At 43.5% G+C, this 19773-nt stretch overlaps 1 protein-coding gene across 2 annotated transcripts in view; it reads right to left on the bottom strand.

Moving 5' to 3' along the window:
* Window positions 1–219: 219 nt before the first annotated feature.
* SLC38A11 (solute carrier family 38 member 11) overlaps window positions 220–19773 on the bottom strand; it is a 50551-nt gene continuing 30997 nt past the window's right edge. The window contains exons 7-12 of one of the 2 annotated variants that reach the window (XM_019554614.1): window positions 11640–11710; window positions 10846–11007; window positions 8594–8706; window positions 8150–8281; window positions 5356–5419; window positions 1533–1618 (exon numbers count right to left, since the gene is read on the bottom strand). In XM_019554614.1, the coding sequence (XP_019410159.1) occupies window positions 5387–5419; window positions 8150–8281; window positions 8594–8706; window positions 10846–11007; window positions 11640–11710 (511 nt within the window). In that variant the 3' untranslated portion in view covers window positions 1533–1618; window positions 5356–5386. Of the gene's footprint in view, window positions 1619–5355; window positions 5420–8149; window positions 8282–8593; window positions 8707–10845; window positions 11008–11639; window positions 11711–19773 lie in introns of both variants that reach the window. The other variant, XM_019554615.1, reaches the window with a different exon arrangement.

Below are 19773 nucleotides of genomic sequence, written 5' to 3'. Positions count from 1 at the left end.
AGAGGTTGGCGAGTTGGGAGTGAGGGGTACTGGAAGTGCCCAGGGGCCAGGAGGCTATGGGTTGGAAGTGAGGCGGGGCTGGCAAGGGGATAGGGGGTTAGGAGTGAGGGGCAGAGGTAGGGCATGGGCATATCACTGCCCCACCCACACAACCATATGCCCATTATCAACACATCCTTAGCTGAAAGATCATAACGATCTTAAGATAATATAAACAGATTCCAAGTAGGTGAACAAATGTCTTAATATGGATGCAAAACAAAGTATTTTCATAAGCATAGCAGTACAGTGAAAAACAAGGCTTAACTTTTTCACATTATTTACATGCGAAGCCTTAGTTCAGTAGACATAGATAAAAATCGTCTCAGTGAAAGTTGTGGATTATGCTGTTACCCATATATTGAGCAGTGTTACTAGGGCTACCATGTCACTTTCTAGTATCAAGGGAAAAAAAGAACAAATTCACCTACAAATGTACAGCACTACAGAATTCTTTATATTTAGAGTGCTGTAAATTTAGTTTCTACCCTGCTGTTTGCTTGGTAATGATTTTGAAAGTATGTTCTGTTGAATCAAAATAATAACAATAATAAAAATGATTAAAAACACACATATGGACACTTGTGCTATTTTTATTCATGTTTTTATAAAAAAAAAAAAAGCCTAAAGCATACAACTCTTACAGTGGAATCTTGTCATTCACAGTTCTTTGTGTAAAACTGCCATCATAAAGAAACCAAGTCAAGGTCTCTGCACCACTAAATCCCATGTTTGAGTGTCGGTGCATGACTCTTCCCCCTCACCTGGCAATTGGTGAGGGGGGTGCTATTTTATTCTAAGCTGCTTATTCTACAATTCATAGGCAGAATTCACAGGGCTACCTCAAATTCTTTGCAAAGACATAAAAGCAAAATGATATGGTCAAATCTTTCAATATACTATTAGATGCTAGTAAAATGTTCTGTAAGGCTTTATAAAAGAATTAAAACTAAATTACACTTAAATGAGGGGGAAAAGTTCAGTCTGAGATGTTTGCTCCAAGCTTCTTATTTGTATTTGTTTCCTGACTTACTAATTTGCAAAGTGTAGTCCTTTGCAATTGGTTTCCAAATCAGTCATGCAGTATAACAAGACTGAACTGAACAGACTGGTCTGAGGCAATGAACCTTAAAGCATTTCAGCCTTAAAAATTAAAGCTGAATTTCTATCTGGAGAAGGATATAGCATTCAACAAGATGTGTACATATACATTGTACAGTTTAATATTTTTGTTTATGTGAAAATTCAAGAACTCTCTGTTCCTGTCGTATTTAAATTATCATTGGACTCACAGGAGACATGTAGCATATCCTCATGGTTAGGATACTGGCTAAGGTGGAAGTGTACTACTATTGTAAAGAGAGATGTTGCTAGGGAAACAGTAGAACATTTCTTTTCCGTGGCTACATTCTTGGGGATGCAAAATAGTCAAAATGAAGCCAACTGTCATCACTAATACACCAACAGTGAGAATCAGGCAGGATATGAGACGATCTGAATGGTTCCAACGCTCTTCAGACAGCTTCAGATAACACGCTGTAGGGATGATGAAAATAAGTGGAGTAGCACTGAGAACCCCCTGGGAGTAGGAAACAACAACAAAATCCATAAGCATATATGCTTGTGTCTCCTCATATGCATATATACTCGTGCATAAAAAAAAAAAGAACAATTGCAATTTTCCTATATGTAAATGAAACTGTGCAAAGTGATTCCTTTTAACTGAAATTAGACTATAGTGAGGGGGGTTTCCTTCCATGAGGGGGGTTTCCTTCCATGTGGTTAGATGTTGTATTTCACTTACCCAAACACTAGCAACTCATAAAGGCATTTGTAAAGACTGTTTGAAGTCTCTCAGGATTAAGAAAATAGTTGTAAATATATTCACGTGGCTGAAGCAGGGTGAAATTTTATCTGACAAACTAAAGTTACGTGAAATTTACCAGCTACAAAAGTACAGCAAAGTTCATATATAAACAGTTTTAAAATAATTTATCATTAAGGAATATTTAGGAGCATTGCCTGGCAGGGTTTTCGAAGATATGATCAGAGGCAATACTGCTTTTGCCTTTCAAAAGAAGAAACTGAAGCTTGCTAATGCATGGTGAAGCTTAATGCATCAGTGCATAATGTAGTTTTAGCAAATTCTCAGCTTAATACTACTCAGCAATGCTTCCAACTTTGTGAAAGTCCAAATCCAGAACTTTTAGAAGACTACATCTTGGCCTAAAAGCACAGCATATCCTGGATAAAGATGCATGTAATCCTATCCTAAAGGCATGTCTAAACATACAAACTGATGATCCAGGGTACTGTCCACAAGCAGCATACACTACTGCAGGCAGGCTACTGCTTCAACTGGAATCAACACAGCCATGTCTGCAAAGGACTAAAGGTGGACTCATTAGCACTGTCACTCAACAATTCTAATTAGCCCACCCCAAATGCCTGATAGCTTTAGCCACACTTCATTCAGTTTAGGAATCAGTCCAGCACAGCACAGCATGCTGGAAGACATTATTCTGGACCACAGTCAGGGTTTGAACAAATGGACTCTTGGGGTGCTTATACATGTGACAAAAATTAGCTGTTTTTGTGGTTTAATTGTGTCACGCTGTACAGGTGTGGGGGATTTTTATGATTTAAATGAGTTTGCTACGTTGCAACCTAAACCACATCTGCATTTAGTTTAGTCTGCAATCCTGCTATTTGTAACACTGTAGCCTTTGAAAATTTGCCCCCCTGCCACAGAAGCGGACTGAGACAGAAGCAGAGAGGGGCATGACCCCCGCCTTTTTTTCCCTGCCCCCCATGGAGGCTGCATCTCCCGCAGCCAGGATGCAAACTGCTGGTGGGCCGAGCAGTCCCTAAGCTGTGGAGGACCTCAGTCCTTCCCTCCAGGGCAGTGGTGCCCCCTGGGGCTGCCCAGGCGGACTGCTAGTAGTGGGGTGCTGTCCTAGCTTGGGATCAGGAAACAGTTGGATTGGGCTGGGGGCTGGGTGCTGCCTACACCCACCCACTAGCTGCCCACCTAGGTGGCCCTGGGGGGGCACCGCCACTGTGGAGGAAAGGAAAGGTCGGGGCTCTTCACAGCTCAGTGCCCACTGGCAGCAGGAGATGTGGCAGATTGCGGGGGGGCGACGGCAGAAGGATCAGGGATCACTCCCTTTGCCATGTTATTTTTTTTCCCCTCTGGTGGTGATGCCCCCTGGGGCTGTCCGGGCAGGGTGCTAGCTGTGCGGGTGTTGCCCCAGACCTCCAGATCCAACTCTTCCCTGAGACTCAACGCTGGAAGCCCACCAGGTGCTGCTTGGGGAAGAGTTGCGTCTAGGAGGTGCTGCCTATGAGCTGAGGCAGCACCCACACAGCTAGGTGCAGCCGCAGAGGGAAGAACTGGGCCTCCCTGGAGCTCAGGTGCTGCACGGCATGACAAAATGATCAGGCCCCTCATTGTAACGGTGATGGAAGCCCCTACATTGCAATGGTGGGTTTTTAATTGCTGCAATTAAAAACCCAACTGTTTCAATTTGGGGGACTAAACCCCTGTCACATGTACAAGTGACCTTGGAGTGGCTACAGAAGTGGAGGGGGGACTGGTGTTCTGGAGTGCTCAACAGCTGTTATATCACCTGTTATGTATGCACAAGCCTATAGCAATACCAGTGAGAAATTCAGGGACAAATTCAGAGGGGGTGCAGTGGTACAGTTTCACCCATTTTGACCCACTGTGAGAGCAGTGATTGGCATCTATTTTTGTCCCTCAGGCAGATAAGAATCTACCCTTCTCCCTATTCTCAGCACCCACTCTCTTCCTTTCAGTGCTCAGCAGTCAGCCCCCTTCCTTCCCACTTCCCTACCTGCCGTTACCATGGTCTGTGAATGGCCCAGCGGTGCGGGAAGGCTCCAGAGCTGCCCCTCTACTGCTTCAACTGGGCTGTGGGGGGAGCTAGGCTTAGGTAGGGACAGTGGCAGCAGCAATGATGGGCAGGTTCCCCCTTCCTGCCTGCTTCCACCACAAATATTCCGCCAGGGGGAACTGCCCTGCCTCATTTCTGCTGTCCTTGATTAAGCTTGAAAGGTGGGGACAGCAGCAGAGGTGGGCAGGTGTCTGTGTTCAGAGACATAAGTAGAGATAGCAAGGAAGGGAATGGGAGGAGAGGGGAGGTACTGATGAACAGAAAGAGGAATGGACGGGTTGCCTAACGCTGGGAGATGGGGATTCTTACTTATTTCAGGGAAACTTTAAGAAAGTCTCCAGCTGCTGCTCCCACCTCCACCTCTTTAAAAATCCCAGATCTGCCTAAATTGGAATGGTTTTGCCATAATTGTATGACAACAGGCTAATGCACACCCAACTTGTTACAGCATAAAAGTTGCAGTGGTCCCCCTCTCTTTCTGAAGCTACTCCAAGTGCATGTGCAGACATGAACTAAGCTAAAAACAGTGCAAGCTTGAATATTAGTTGCAGCCAACTATCACTTGCCCTCAGAGAGCAATGCATTCCTAAGCTGAGAAGTTGCTATCTCGATGCACAGTTTATGGGCAACATCCATTAATGAATTAGTTTATTGATTTAGGAGACAGCCATAGAGTGATAATCCATTTTATATATTTTTTGTCTTATTTGTTTGTATTGACCCATATATTGTTATGCTGAAAGGTGTTAATAGTTACTGTTACAGATTTGGTAAAAACTAAAATGTATACTAGCCATCTTTAGTTCTGGCTACGTAAGTGTGCAATTCAGTTTTATGATGGCTAAAACCAAAGAACCCAAAGGACATGTGAAAGGACAAAACAGAAGCTAAACTATGTGGCCTAGAGGTTTTCTCTGTGAAAATGCAGTAACATAGTAGGTGGAACAGGACTTTTGGCTTCAACTGCATGTTTCTGTGTATAATTAGAAGGAACTAATAGGCAGAAAGAAAGTAAACAGGCAGTGAAGGGATCAGTAATGAGTATGGTCCATGCTAAGAGTAAGAGCCAAGAGATGGTGCTTCATTGTAGTACAGCATTTGCTGTGAGGGTAGATTTGGATTCCTGTACAAGGAGACTGAGTTTTAGGTATATTTCTTACATACAGAACAGGACTCCTCCAACTAAAATACCTGGCTCATCAATTTTTCTTTACAATGCTCACCACCTGATAAGGCCTTGATTACTGTTTAAATGGTTGGGACAAATGGGGCAAGAATATGGTATTTATGGACTATTAAGTCCTGAGTAATTATTTAAAAACCTTTAAAGTTGAAAAGTATTTAACAATAAAAATCAGGCATGTTTACTAATCTTAGGAAGATAATAGAGTTGGCATACATTGCCGGCTCCTTACTGTAACATAATTGATTCAGATCTGTAGCACTATATCAAGGATGTAACTCTGGGTAATGAGAGACTTTATACTGAAAAGCTGTTGTCGATGAATAATGCATGTATGACTGTCATATATTTATAATTTAAAACAGAAAGAAATGTTGAAAAGCGCATTACTAACAGATGCCCAAGAAGCCGTATTTGGGGGATATGTTAATGTTAACATGTAAAAGGGATTAATTACAAGGAACAATGAAGGTAATTATTTCAGAGAGGTTAATTGGATAGCTTATCTGGATGTTAGGATCAGTACAACAGCATTAGCATGAGCATGAGCGCTAAGTAAGCTGGTAACAACTTCTTTCTACCACTCGAGAAAGTTAAACTGCATTGTGAATGAGAAAGATGCATTGTTGAAGATTGCTCGTTAAAGCTTTACTCCTGGGAAAGTGCTTGCACTTGTGTAGAGATCAACTCACTTCCTTTTACTTCACAATTTCAGTGAGGTTTGGTTAGGGTTACCATACATCTGGGTTTTCCCAGACATGTCCTCTTTAGTGGACCCCTGTGCTGCATCTGGGTGGGTTTTTAAAATAAGAGCAAAATTTCCAGGTTTTCTATTCTCTTGGGCTCGCTGCTTGGGGCTAGAAGTGGGCAAGGTGATTGGCTGTTGGGAGTCACGCACTTCCTGTGTTGGCTCTGGCAAGCCAGAAGAGAGAGAGAGCAAGCGCAGGTGCATGCAATGCAGCAGGACTGTGGGGGCACAGGTCTGTAGGTCAGGAGTGTAGGGCACCAGCAGGGCTGAGGGGCAGAGGCTGTGGGTTGGGAGTGAAGGGCACTGCTGGGCTGGGAGCACAGGGGGCTGCAGATCAGGAGCAAGGGGAATGGGATGGATGACTGTGGGGTTTGCAGGGCACTGGCAGTGCCAGGGGTTGCAAGTCAGGAGTGAGGGGCACCAACAAGGGGTGGGGGGGCAGGGTACTGCTGTTTGGGAGTGAGGGGCACTGGCATTGCTGGAATAAGTGGGCCTGGAGTGAGGGGCAGCAGCAGGGCTGGGGGTGTGTGGCTTGTCAGTGAGGGGCAAATAAGGGGAAGGGGCAGGGCACTGGCATGTCACTGCCCCACTCCCCATCATATTCCTTTTGCACCCCTTCCTCCCCCAAAGGTGTCTTCTTTTTTGGACCTGGAAATATGGTAACTGTATTGCTGGATCAGGTGTGTAAATTTTCAACTAAGGACAGTAACATAAGGAGCCCCCTTTTTGAATGCTTTTGAGCAAAGTTGGTAATGCTTTTGGCAGGGGGCTGGAATGACCCAACTTAAGTCTGAGAGGGGTGGGCAGTAGCATCTGGCTGCCTTTGCCACTTCTCTCTGCAATGAGGCTGGGTACAACACAGGAAAAGCCCCACCTTTGTCAAAGCCCTGGGCAACTGACTGCCACACAGGTACAGGTAGTACTTTCTATCTGCCAAAGGTCATTGTGCTCAGCTTCAGTAGTGTGGGCAGAGCCCACACCGCCAAATGCTGCCTAAGCCATGACTCCATAGGTTGGATCTGCCCTGTGAGCCATTGTTTGCCACCCCTGCTCTTAAGTGTTAAAAGCAGTGGCTTTGCTTTAAAAAGTCTCTAAATTCCCTGCTGTTGTACATTTGATGCATGACATGCTGTAGATTTCCCCAAACTGAATTTGAAGCTCAATTGACAGGATTAAGGGGAGTTTATGAGGATTACCACAAAAAGTGACTGCCTGATTTAGGAATATGTTTGCTTTTCTGGTGTTGTGACAGCATGGCCGGGAAGCCTGCCCTACCCACTGGGAAATGAGGCAGGGAAGATGTCGTCTTGGAGCACCTCACTGCTACTCAAGCACAGTGGGAAGAGAGTTCAATTGTAGCAGCAGGAAGCACCCTAAGGGAAGCTCAACTGCCTCATGTCCAAGTTTTGTGGGTAGGGAGAGGCCATGTGCCTTGGTCTCCCATTCTGAAACAGGAAGCAGTACAAACATACCCTCAAAAGGCTTTTTTGTTAAACTACAGAGCCTGCTTTATGAAGAACACAAGTATTCTGTATGACGCTGTATGATAATCAAAATAAGGGAGTCTGTTAGGTCAGAATGTGGTTCCCATCAGCAAAACCAGTTTTCAGTCTAAAAGTTTTAAAGGAGAGAAAAACCATGTCTGTTTTTTAAACTGAATTCTGTTTAGCACCATGCACCTTGACTTTAAAGTAGACTAGGGAGGTTGCTTTACAATGTACACATTTTCTCTTTGAAAAGTTTAGGTTTGGATTCTTGGACTACCAAACTCCAATGAAGACCATGGTGGGAGTGTCGTATACAGAAAATACCAGTACAGTAACAGTGGTGATCTATGTTAGGAATTGGCTCTAACCACCCTTCTGCCATGAGCTCAACAAAAGTGAGCAGAACTACTTTGGGAGCAGTCCTGGATAGAGGAGGTAGTGATCCAACATGGGATATCTGCAATAAGGATCAATATTTGAATGGGTCCCACTTTTCTCAATCCTTCCCTAACACATTTGACTATTGGACGTCATAGCTACATCTGCTGCTCATTTACTCTTCTGTGTTTTGAATGTCCTCCAGATGTCTAGTCTTCTTCCTTAGCTTCACGCCATGTCTTCTTTCTTACCATCTTTTGGAGGTGGTGAATAATTCTCTCTGACAGTCAATACAAAACACAATGCTACATTCATTTTAAGAGGCCTGTACATTTTCAGAACTGCATAACAATGAAAAGGTGGCTTATTTAATAATAGAACATCTAGGTGTACTTACATTCAGCTCTAGAACTATTCCAAGACAATCGTATACTAAAGAGACGCCTGTGGCTACAGCAACAATGATTACTGTCACAACAATGTGGAAAACTGTTGTTAGATTCCCTTTGAAAAACACATTAGCGATAACCTGAAATGGAAACAGAACTTTAACTTTGTTTTCTCATTTTATTTCAATGAGCAGAATGTGTTTAATTCTTTATGCTATGCCTCTATAACTCAACTGAAAAGAGAGGGTGAGGATGTAATGACTTTCAGCCTTAACCATCTTGCAGTTCTATCACAGAAACAAGATAATAATAACCAAATAAATGCTATATGTAGTATACACCAGGCCAGTAACCACTGGTCTTCACTAAAGACCAATCAGTGACTGCAATTAGAACAGATCTCTCCATCTACTTTACAGATTAATATAATGGAAAGTATGGTAAAAGCTCACCTCTCGTGTCACAAAACATTCAATTGGGAAAGTCAGGATTACAGTGACTCCATAACAAAATCTTCCAAATGTAGCAAGGTCATCACCTCTACAGTAGTTTTCAAATAGGTCCCCTGGAGAATAGTAAAATACAAAATTATTTTGAAATTTTTGACAACTGTGACTAATTATGAGGTGACATTAAGAGTTTTGCAAATAGAGAGACTGAAGTCACTGTAACAGCATTGTGCAAGCACTTGAGATTTCCTGACCCACTTTGTGAGGCACAGATCAGGAAGAGATAATTATACAGTCACAAATTACATTCAGAATGAACTGTCACTATCACTATCTCCTATGAGTAGCAGCTTTCTCTATTATTACTTGAAATCAAGATAATTTCCAGGTTGGTATTCATCTTTTTAAAAAAATCATATGGCTTACTATGTTGCCATCCCTACATTTTGCAGCTCTCTTTTTTAATTGAAATTTTAAGGCAACTAGTGTTTGTTTAAAATCTGTATCTCACAGTTTTAGAAAGAAAACAATTCTAGATAAAACAAACAGATTTCCTTTAGAAATGTTATTCATAGGACAAGAACAATTACATAAGGAAGACTAGATGGGTGCATCTGGAGACTTGCATTTCCTGCATATCACATTACAGGATCTAATCACAGCTGCAAAAACTATATTAGAGGACTTCAAATATATATTGACCTCTGTAAATACACTCCAGTTAATAATCCAGTTTTTTATATCTAACTACCATACTATTGCTAGACAATTTGAAACACCATCCTACCTAATTGTTATAACAAATGACCTGAGGAAAGATGAACATAGATTATAGCTGAGAAATGAAAGTAAATCTTAAGATCAGAAGAAGATAGGTAAACAGATATCTTCTCTCTTAATGCTATTGTGCTATGGATGGTCTGCACCTACAAAACAACCAGATTTGTTCTGGAAAAGCCAGGGACTGAGTGACTTGGTGGAAAAGCCAGAGGTTAGAGGAAATTGCTTTATAGCATAAACACAAAAGGGCACATGACATAGACCTTTCAAGAGCAGGAAAATCTGTCACAGGCATTCCGCTCTCAGTCAGTCCAGATAAAAATCAGGATATAATCAGTGGCTAGAATAAATTGTTCTCTTGGATACAAAATGTAATAAAGTAGGTTTACACAGGGGGCAGATCTGGCCCATACAGCCAGCTGATTTGGATCAAAGCCAGGGAATTTCAGCAGTGTTTTGGCAGAATTCTGATGGTGTGGAGCTTTACCTGTGTGGGATCAGGAGCACTACAGTGGGAAGTAGGGACTGTGGCACTGGAGCAGGCTGGGCTAGAAGTGGCTCATGCTCAGAACTAAGAGTTAGCAGTTAGCTCTGTTAAAGCAGTTCCAGTTTCAAGTTTGCCAGCTGGGTTTAAAATGGCAACTGCTCATACTGGTATAGGAATGGACAGAATCATCCAAATGTATGCTTGTGAGTGGTAAGCCCACTCCCATTTACATTGCTACATCAATTCACAGCCAAAGAAATGTTTCCTGCTCCTCTTCTCTCCCTCCCCCACTCTATTAAAGTCCCCTTGTCTCCCTTTGAGCTACTGGGAATGAGTTTCTTTGAACCATGTTTATGTATCTATGGCAGATTCATTCTGGCTGGTGTAGGTGGAGATAAGCCAGACCAGGCTGAGCCAGCCTTGCCACCAGCAGAGAGTAATTATTCTCGAAGAAGTGTAGGTGATGATGATAATAACATTGGTGTCCTCGGTCACGGTTTCAGCTAGGGGCATTTAAAGCTAGATATTGTAATTGCACTGTTAGCAACAGATGCCAATGGGGTGTGTGAATACTGCTTAGTCTTTTACACTTTGCTTCTTAAATCCCCAAACACCCTGGTCTTTACTTTGGGTATTTTTTACACTTTGCTAATTCTTCAATTGGGAGGATGGCATTAATCAGTTACAGCAGCTTGGTACTAATACATGTCCTTGGTGCTGGTTTTCCATCAGCAGTGACCCCCCCCAGTTTCGAGTCCACATCATCTTATGCTATCACAGGCCCTCAGATGAGCTTTTCCTACTTGCTTGCTTTCTGATTACTGGATGTGAAGGATAAATTCCAATTCTTCCTTCATAAGTACAAATAAAAAGATCAGCTTGGCATTCTCCCCTCTCCTGTGTATTTTGCAAAGCAGAAAACTGGAAAGAAGGATGGAAATGCCAGAGACTAAAATAAACATTAAAATGGATGGACTGAGCATCTTACCTTCTGTGTATCCTTTAAATGTCACATATCCACATGCAGCAAACATCATGCTGATAGACACAGCAAGTGAAACAGACACATGTGTGATGCGAGACCAGTTACTTAGAGTGGGTTCCTCCAAAGAGCCATATATTAAAAAGCTGTTATGGTGGCAAATGAATGCTGAAACACACATGGCCATTAATAGCAATCACATGCATTTTACTTAAAAAAAACAAAAAACAAAACAAAAAATCCAAACAAATAATGATTCGTATCAGGCTAACGTTGCAAATTGTGTACTCCAAGGCAGTGGAAGTATGGCACAACTTAAATTAATTTATTATTACAAATAAACATGAAGTAGGTAATGAGTAGCAAAGCTCACACAGCCTGAAATACTAGCTACCTGTCCAATTCTGTGAATGTTTTTTTCTTTTGCTACTCCCTTCAGTGTAAGACTGTGACCCCAGTACCAGTTCCTACTCTGGCATTCTCTGTGACATGCACATTGTGCAGTAACAAGCAACGTGGAAACCACAAAGCAAAATCAGGACTTATAGAGAGGTGTGAGAACAGTAGTAGGGTTTATGAATATTTGAGGAGACATCAAATTTTGAGGAATGATTTCATTTCGACTACTGGAAGAGAATGAGACCCAGCTTAATTTTGCCTACAACACCTTAATAAATACTAATATCAAAACATAAAAGGGGGTGCCTACTTGCTGGCTAGATCAAAATATTTAAAATAAAACTACTTTACATAGCAAGATTGACTGCAGGTTGAGAAGAAATGTTCAGATACAAACTTACCAAAGGACATCACCCCAATGGCTTGTACTGCATTAGACTTTGCAAATACCCAAGCATCCTCTGTTTGGGGTCTAAAATAAAAATTTGTTTTAATAGAACGTCCCCTTTCTTGTGATCAGGAATTTTAAATACGATATCGAACAAAGTGACACTGGTGAGCCCCTGAACTCTTCATGCCAGGTTTGCATGTGCCAGCTGCTTTCATTAAGTAAAGTAGCTCCAGAAATACAAGTAAACCTTTATTAAAACAACCTATCTGGGAACTGCTGTCAGCACACTGAAAGCCAAGGTGCTCATACAAATAACCTCTGAGTCTACTTCTCCTGGAAGCATATCCCACGGATTTCAATGGCTATACATCCTATACAAAATCTTTCTCTGTGCAGGTGTGTGTGTGTGTAAATAATAAAGTTTTAACCAGTCGGATTAAAGAGTAAGTACTACAAGTTCGCAGCAATGGCCCTAGATTGGTAGAAGATGGATTTAGGCCTATCCCAAACTTTCATCCTTATTAGGTAATATGCATACAGAATGAGTATAATTTCAGATGCCCACACATTACATTTTTCCAGTTATACTAGTAAAATTATACACATGTTCTTCAAGTGCTATAGGTCTCAGTATAGGTCAAATGTATTGGAACAAATCCCCTGTAGACATTTTTATTCCAGAATCAGACTTTTTTTTTCTGATTTAACTTAAGGTATGGCCAAAGCAATATAAATTAGAGAAAAAAGAAGAATTTTTGTAGCAGAATAAGAGTATTTATATGGGAAATTATTCCAGTATCACCAATGTTTTAAATAATGTCCTACCTTAGGACAGTGTAATTTTCCTGTATAGACAAGTCCTAGGAATATGTAAAAAAAAAAAAAAAAAAAGGTCCAAAAGAATAGCTTTACAGAATTAATTTGTGCTGACTGGCTGTTTTTAATCTACAGTTAGTTACCACTTCCATTTATGTATTTTTAAAGTTATTTCAGGGTATAATTTCTTGTTGCCTTGTACAGAGAGACCAAACTGCCTAAATTGCTTTCAGTCTTTAATTCAGAAACATCCTCTGAAGAGGACTGCAGAAAGCAGCTGAGATCAGACTGAGCACAGAAAAGAAATCTGGCAGCAATCTTTGTTAAATCAGATCCAGAGTTTGAGTTACAAAATTCCACCCTGAAAAAAAATCATGAAAGTCTTCTTCATGTTAACGTACACTCTAGGGAAATCTGGGTGGGTGACGGGAGAGAGAAAATACCGTTTTTGTAATATTGGTCTTCAAAAGTATCAATTGAAATGTGCTCACCTGTTGAGCATTTCCTTAACAGCTCTACAGAAGAGATAAAAAAAAAAAAAGCAGGAGAGAACATTGTCACATAGTCAGTTGCTTGCTCCAGTTTCCACCACATTTTGAGGAAGCTGCTGCCACCTGCTGCTGTACTCTTACTATAATGTAACACAGCATGAGAATTATTAGACCACCTCTGCCAAGAGAATAACACCTTCTTTCTTCCTTTTTGTTGATGACTAATCTGTTTTCACAGTCCTATCTTACTTTAAGACTTTATTGTTACCAAAATTTTAAATTCTTTCAAGTCAGTTCTTCCCCCCCCCCGCAATATTTATTTTCCCCATTCTTTAGATCTGGAGTGCCTTCCAGAAGAGGGATTTTAACAACTTGATTATTCCAGTTACACAAAACACTACTGAGGTTATTCTATGATTACACTGCTTTGCTTTTAAAGGACTATCAAATAGTAAATTCTTACTTTCCATCTTAGAAATATGGCTTTTTCAAGGCAGCATATTTAGGTTTGATTCAGAAAAGCTATTCTTCATCTCATTCTTAACTTGTAAGTAGAATTTGAGTATACACTTAAGGTAAAGACATGCTTAACTGCTGTCATAATTCAGTCCCTACCCAAGTTAACATAGGCTCAGGCTAAGATACAGTACATGGACTGGATGTATAACATATTTTTCATCTTTCGTACTGTTTCCAGTATTATCAAACTCAAAATCATGTGAGGGCTCAAAAAACAAACAATCAAAACAACAAGAAAAATCAATAAACTCGCTTCCAAAGCATGATTTTTTTCTCTTTCCCTTTTTCTTTCTAAAGAAGTGTTATGGTATGTAAGGGCTGTCCTTTAAATTCCCCGTTCACATTTTCATGGTGTGTGAGAAAGAGAAAATTAATATACTGAGGAAGGCAGACAAGGTTCTTTGGGTGAATCTGATACCTTTTAACTTAAGTAGTTGGGGGGAAAAAAATTCCAACATATTTTTGGACACGATGATCAGTATCCAGACCACATTATAAAAAAGAAACCCACAGACCCACATAGATATCTGCACAGAACCAGCAATCATTCTAAACACACCAAAAAAGCTGTGCTATACAGCCAAGCCCTCAGATACCACTGAATTTGCATTGAGGAGAACACCTAGGATGGCTTTTGCCCAACAAGGACACTCCTCTAGAGAGACAGAATGCATGTTTGAAAGAGCTACCAATACCACATGAAGAACTGCTGTAGTACAGAAGAAAATCCCCCACGAATCACACAGCGCTGGTTATGACAGATCATCTCTCCCTTGCACCCATACAGAATATCCTCAAACAACTGCAACCCATACTAGAAAGAGACCCTATTTATAAAAAGATCTTCCCAGAGCAGGGGCAGGCAATTATTTTGGGCAGAAGGCCGCTTACTGAGTTTTGGCAAGCCAACAAGGGCCACATGACAGGCAGCCAGGGGCAAATAAATATTAATTTTCTGCATTTTTTAGGGATCCCATGGCCTGGATAGAATGGCATGGTGGGCCGCATTTTGCCCACCCCAGAGCCACTCATCCTAGCCTTCAAACAAGCACTGAACCTCGCTAACCTCATCACCAGAAGCAAACTTCCTATGACCCAAAGCACACTAAATGGATCCAGACCATGCCATGACAAGAAATGCAAAACCTGTCAACACATTTCCATCACCCCCACACTTGCTACACCCCACAACAGAGCCATCAGCATTTCTAGATCTTAGAACTGCACTTCCAGAAATGTAATACATCTTATCCAATGTACCAAATTCCCTGATGGAAACTACACAGGAGAGACCAAACAACAACTGCGCACCAGAATGAGTGCACACCAGGAATCTATCAAAGACAAGAATACCCAATTACCTATGGGACCACATTTCTCACAAGAAAACCACTCTCTCTCCAATCTCTCAGTTCTAATCCTCAAAGGAAACTTACACAACACTTCCCAGAGACGAGCCTATGAACTCCATTTCATCAACCTCCTGGATACTAAAAACCATGGACTAAATATATTCATTAGATTTATGACACATTATAACCTGCATGACATCCAACTCCCCAGGTATTCGTTCCCCTTCTTTCCCTTACCGCCCCCACCACACACCCAGCCTGTTTCTCACCCATTGACACCTCAATCTACATCTTCACTGACTACCTGTCTTGTATGCAGACCAGCCCAGCCTCTCGCTTCTTTAATTTTCATTCCATCCAGGAAGAGCACACACCAACTGCTGAAACTCCCCTCAGCCTGACAAAGGGTTTTTAAACCTGAAAGCTTGCTTAATTTTTTTCCCCCCAACCATTTAAGTTGGTCTAATAAAGGATATCAGATTCACCCAAAGAACCTTATCTGTCTATGTCCTTAGACCAACATGGCTACAACCTACACCCCTGTATACTGAGAAAGGTGATTTTAGCTCACTAGTACTGCAGGAACTCGTACCCAACATATCTGTTCACCCCTGCTACAACTATGTCCACCCCAAATTACCACATTTATTCTGCTTCAACATTAATTCTACCAGTCTTCTTAGATGTGGACCCCCTGCATCTAAAAAGACCGACCTACAAAGGATGGAGGATGGGATCCACCTCCAAGGAGGAATATACTGCATTGGTCCAGGCCTGCAGGGAGCGATCCAGGAAAGCCAAGGCTGTGATGGAACTCCAACCGGCTACAAGTATCAAGGACAATAAAAAGTCCTTTCTTAGATATGTGGGGAACCAGAGGAAAAGCAAGGGCAACACTGAATCTCTGCTAAACCACATGGGTGAACTGATGACCAACGCCCAGGAAAAAACCAACTTACTAAATGGGTACTTTGCATCAGTCTTTCACAAGTCCCACAGGATGCCCCTGCCCATTACGGGACGGGGATCCTTGCCCTCCATCGGTACTGACCTTGTGAAGTCAGTGACCTTGAGAGGCTGGACGCCTTCAAGTCAGCCGGTCCTGACAATTTACACCCCAGAGTACTCAAGGAGCTGACCTGCATCATTGCTCAGCCCCTGGCACGGCTCTTTGAGAGATCCTGGCGCTCTGGTGAAGTGCCCGATGATTGGAAGAAGGCCAATGTGGTGCCTATCTTCAAGAAAGAGAAGGAAGTGGATCTGGCAAACTACAGGCCCATCAACCTGACTTCTATCCCGGGGAAGCTCTTAGAAAAGAATAAAGAGGCCATTCTTAATGGACTACCTGACGGCAACACCCTGAGGGATAGCCAGCATGGGTTTGTTGCAGGTAGGTCGTGCTTGTCCAACCTCATTTCCTTTTACGACCAGGTGACCTATCACATGGACAAGGGGGAAGAGATTGATGTCATAATATCTTGGCTTTAAAAAAGCCTTCAATCTGGTATCCCACGATCACCTCTTGGCAAAACTGGCCAACTGTGGCCTCAGGTCCACCATGATCCACTGGCTCAGAAATCGGGTCTGTGGTTGGACCCAGAAGGTGCTGGTTGATGGAAGTCAATCGTCATGGTGCCCTGTGATCAGTGGGATCCCTCAAGGCTCTGTCCTGGGACCCATCCTGTTCAACATCTTCATTAATGATGTGGACATTGGAGTCAAAAGCAGACTGGCCAAGTTTGCCGATGATACCAAACTTTGGGGTAAAGCGTCCACACCCGAGGACAGGGGGGTAATCCAGGCTGACCATGACAGGCTCAGGAAATGGGCGGATGAGAACCCAATGGTGTTTAACACCGAAAAATGCAAGGTCCACCACCTTGGGAGACAAAAACCTGCAACATGTTTATAGGCTCAGCAGTGCTACACTGACTAGCACTATGGATGAGAGGTACTTGGGGGTCATTACTAACCACAAGATGAACATGAGCCTTCAATGTGACGCTGCTGCTAGTAAAGCGAGCAAAACCCTGGCTTGCATCCATAGATGTTTCTCAACCAAATCCTGAGACGTCATTCTCCCATTGTACTTGGACTTGGTGAGGCCGCATCCAGTTTTGGGCTCCATAATTCAAAAAGGATGTGGAGAAGCTTAAAAGCGTTCAGAGAAGAGCCACGTACATGATCAGAGGTCAAGAAAACAGACCTTATGATGAGAGGCTGAGCTATGGGACTCTCCAGCCTAGAAAAGCGCAGGTTCAAGGGTGACCTGATGGCCACCTGTAAGTTTATAAGGGGTGTTTCACCAGGATCCAGGGGAATGTTGTTCACCAGAGTGCCCCAAGGGATGACAAGGCTGAACTGTTATAAACTTCCGCAATACTATTTCAGGCTGGACATAAGGAAAAACTTCTTTATTGTCTGAGCCCCCAAGGTCTAAAATAGCCTGCCGCTGGAGGTGGTTCAAACACCTACTTTGAATGCCTCCACAAGAAACCTGGATGTTTTTCTTGCTGGGATCCTATGACCCCAGCTGACTTCCTGCCCCTGGGGCAGCGGGCTGGACTCGATCTTCCAAGGTCCCTTCCAGTCCTAATGTCTATGAAATTTCCCAGCCTACTGCCCTTCTTCCAACCCCCAAGCCATCCATCAATTCTGTTCCCCAAACTCCCAACCACACCAAGCTTCCAAACCCACCATATCTTTCTGAAGCCTCACTTCTGCCCCTCCTGAGTGTCTTCATCTCCCTAACCCAAGTTTGAGGGGCAACTCTGGCAGAGATCCCTTCTAGTCTTGTGGGAAATGCCTCTATACAAATGCTCAAATGCCTCTACACAAATGCTCGTAGTATGGGAAACAAGCAGGAGGAACTTACCCTCCTGCTAGCTGACACCAACCCGGATATAGTGGGGAATCACTGAAATGTGGTGGGACCCAATGAATGACTGGGCGATGAATTTCAAGGCCTATAGGCTGTACAGGAGGGACAGGATAGGAAGGAAAGGTGGGGGCGTGGCACTCTACATTAAGGAGGAATATCCATCCTTGTCAATTAGCAAAGAATCAGAGGAGGGGCACTCTGAAGTGCTTTGGGTTAGTATACAAGGCAGTCAAGGGGAAAGAGACTGAATGGTGGGGGGTCTACTACAGACCTCCCAACCAAGGGGAAGAGCTAGACCAGGAATTCTTAAGTCAGCTCATGGAGGTAGTGAAATCAAAGGATGTGGTCGCCATAGGGGACCTGAACTTTCCAGACATCTGCTGGGAAGAGCAGTCAGCCAGGTCTGACTGCTCACATAAGTTCCTAGCCAGAATGCAGGACCTCCATCTAACCCAAGAGGTGCACAGGCCACCAGGGGAGACACCTTGTTGGACCTGGTGCTGGCCATGGGTGACAACCTGGTGAGGGGGCTGCAGGTGCTCAACCACCTGGGTGACAGTGATCATTGCCTGCTGAAATTTGCCATCCAGCACAAGGTGGCAAAGGCCTACAGCAAGGCAGCAGCCCTAGATTTCAGGAGGGCGGACTTCAGTGTGCTAAGAATAGTCAGGGAAGCACTGAGGTCCCGGAGTGGAGGGGAGCCAGGTGTCCAAGGAGAGTGGTCATTCCTTAAGGAGATGATCCTCCAAGCCCAAAGGGAGGTAATCCCAACGTGGATCAAAGAGAGCAGGAGGGCACATAAGCCCCCATGGCTCACCAAAAGCATCCGGGAATGTCTCCCAGCAAAAAAAGGAGGTGTACACCCAATGGAAGGGAGGGGCCATCACCAGGGAGGACTATACTGCAGGGGGGGGCAGTCAGGAAGGCCAAGGCAGAGATGGAACTAGGACTAGCTTCCCGGATCAAGGACAACAAGAAGTCCTTTTTTAAATACATAGGGGGCAAAAAGAAGGTTCCAAGTAATGTGGGGCCCCTGCAGGAAACACTAGGAAATTTGGTTGTCACACCAGACGACAAAGCCAACATATTTAACGATTACTTTGCCTCCATTTTCCTAAGCAGGGACCGGAACATTCATCCTCCCACTCTGGGCCCCCCTTAGATCACAGGAGAGGTGCACCTAGGCCAAGGGTTAGTGAGGATCAGTCAGGGAACTTCTGGAGGGACTGGATTATTTAAATCAGCTGGTCCAGACAATCTCCACCCCAGAGTGCTGAGGGAATTAGTGGAGGTCACTGCGGGATCCCTGGCATGGCTGTACGAGTACTCGTGGTGTTCTGGTGTGGTGCCAGAGGACTAGAAGAGGGCGAATGTGGTTCCCATCTTCAAAAAGGGAAGGAAGGAAGACCCAGGAAACTATAGGCCAGTTAGTCTTACCTCGATCCTGGGTAAGCTTTTTGAGAAAATTATTCTGGCGCATATCCATGAGGAGTCAGCAGGGGAGATTATGCTTAAGGCAACCAACACGGGTTCATTAGCGGCAGGTCCTGTCAGACCAACCTGGTGGCCTTCTATGAGCAGATCACCAAATCCTTAGATGCAGGGGTAGCAGCAGACAAAGTCTTTCTGGACTTTCGGAAGGCCTTCAACACCGTCTCTTACCCCATTCTCATTAAGAAACTGGGGGACTGTGGTGTCAACACCAACACAGTCAGCTGGGTTGCCAACTGGCTGGAGGATCGCACCCAGAGAGTGGTGGTAGATGGGTCATTTTCGACTTGGAGGGATGTGGGCAGTGGGGTTCTGCAGGGCTCTGTCCTTGGGCCCGCACTGTTCAACATCTTCATCAGTGACTTGAACAAGGGGGTAATAAGAACCCTGTTCAAATTTGCTGAAGACACTAAGATGTGGGGGAGATGTGGGCATGCTAGAAGGGAGGAATAGGCTGCAATCGGACCTAGACAGGTTACAGGGATGAGCGGATGAGAATAGGATGGGATTCAACACTGACAAGTGCGAGGTACTGCACCTGGGGAGGAACACCTGGCACCATACCTACAGGTTGGGGAACTCCTTTCTTGTCAG

The sequence above is a fragment of the Crocodylus porosus genome, unplaced genomic scaffold (assembly GCF_001723895.1).
Source record: "Crocodylus porosus isolate Cpor-Errol unplaced genomic scaffold, CroPor_comp1, whole genome shotgun sequence".
NCBI lineage: Eukaryota > Metazoa > Chordata > Crocodylia > Crocodylidae > Crocodylus > Crocodylus porosus.
Note: the sequence above shows the minus strand (reverse complement) of the source record. Positions and strands in the feature narration are given on the sequence as shown.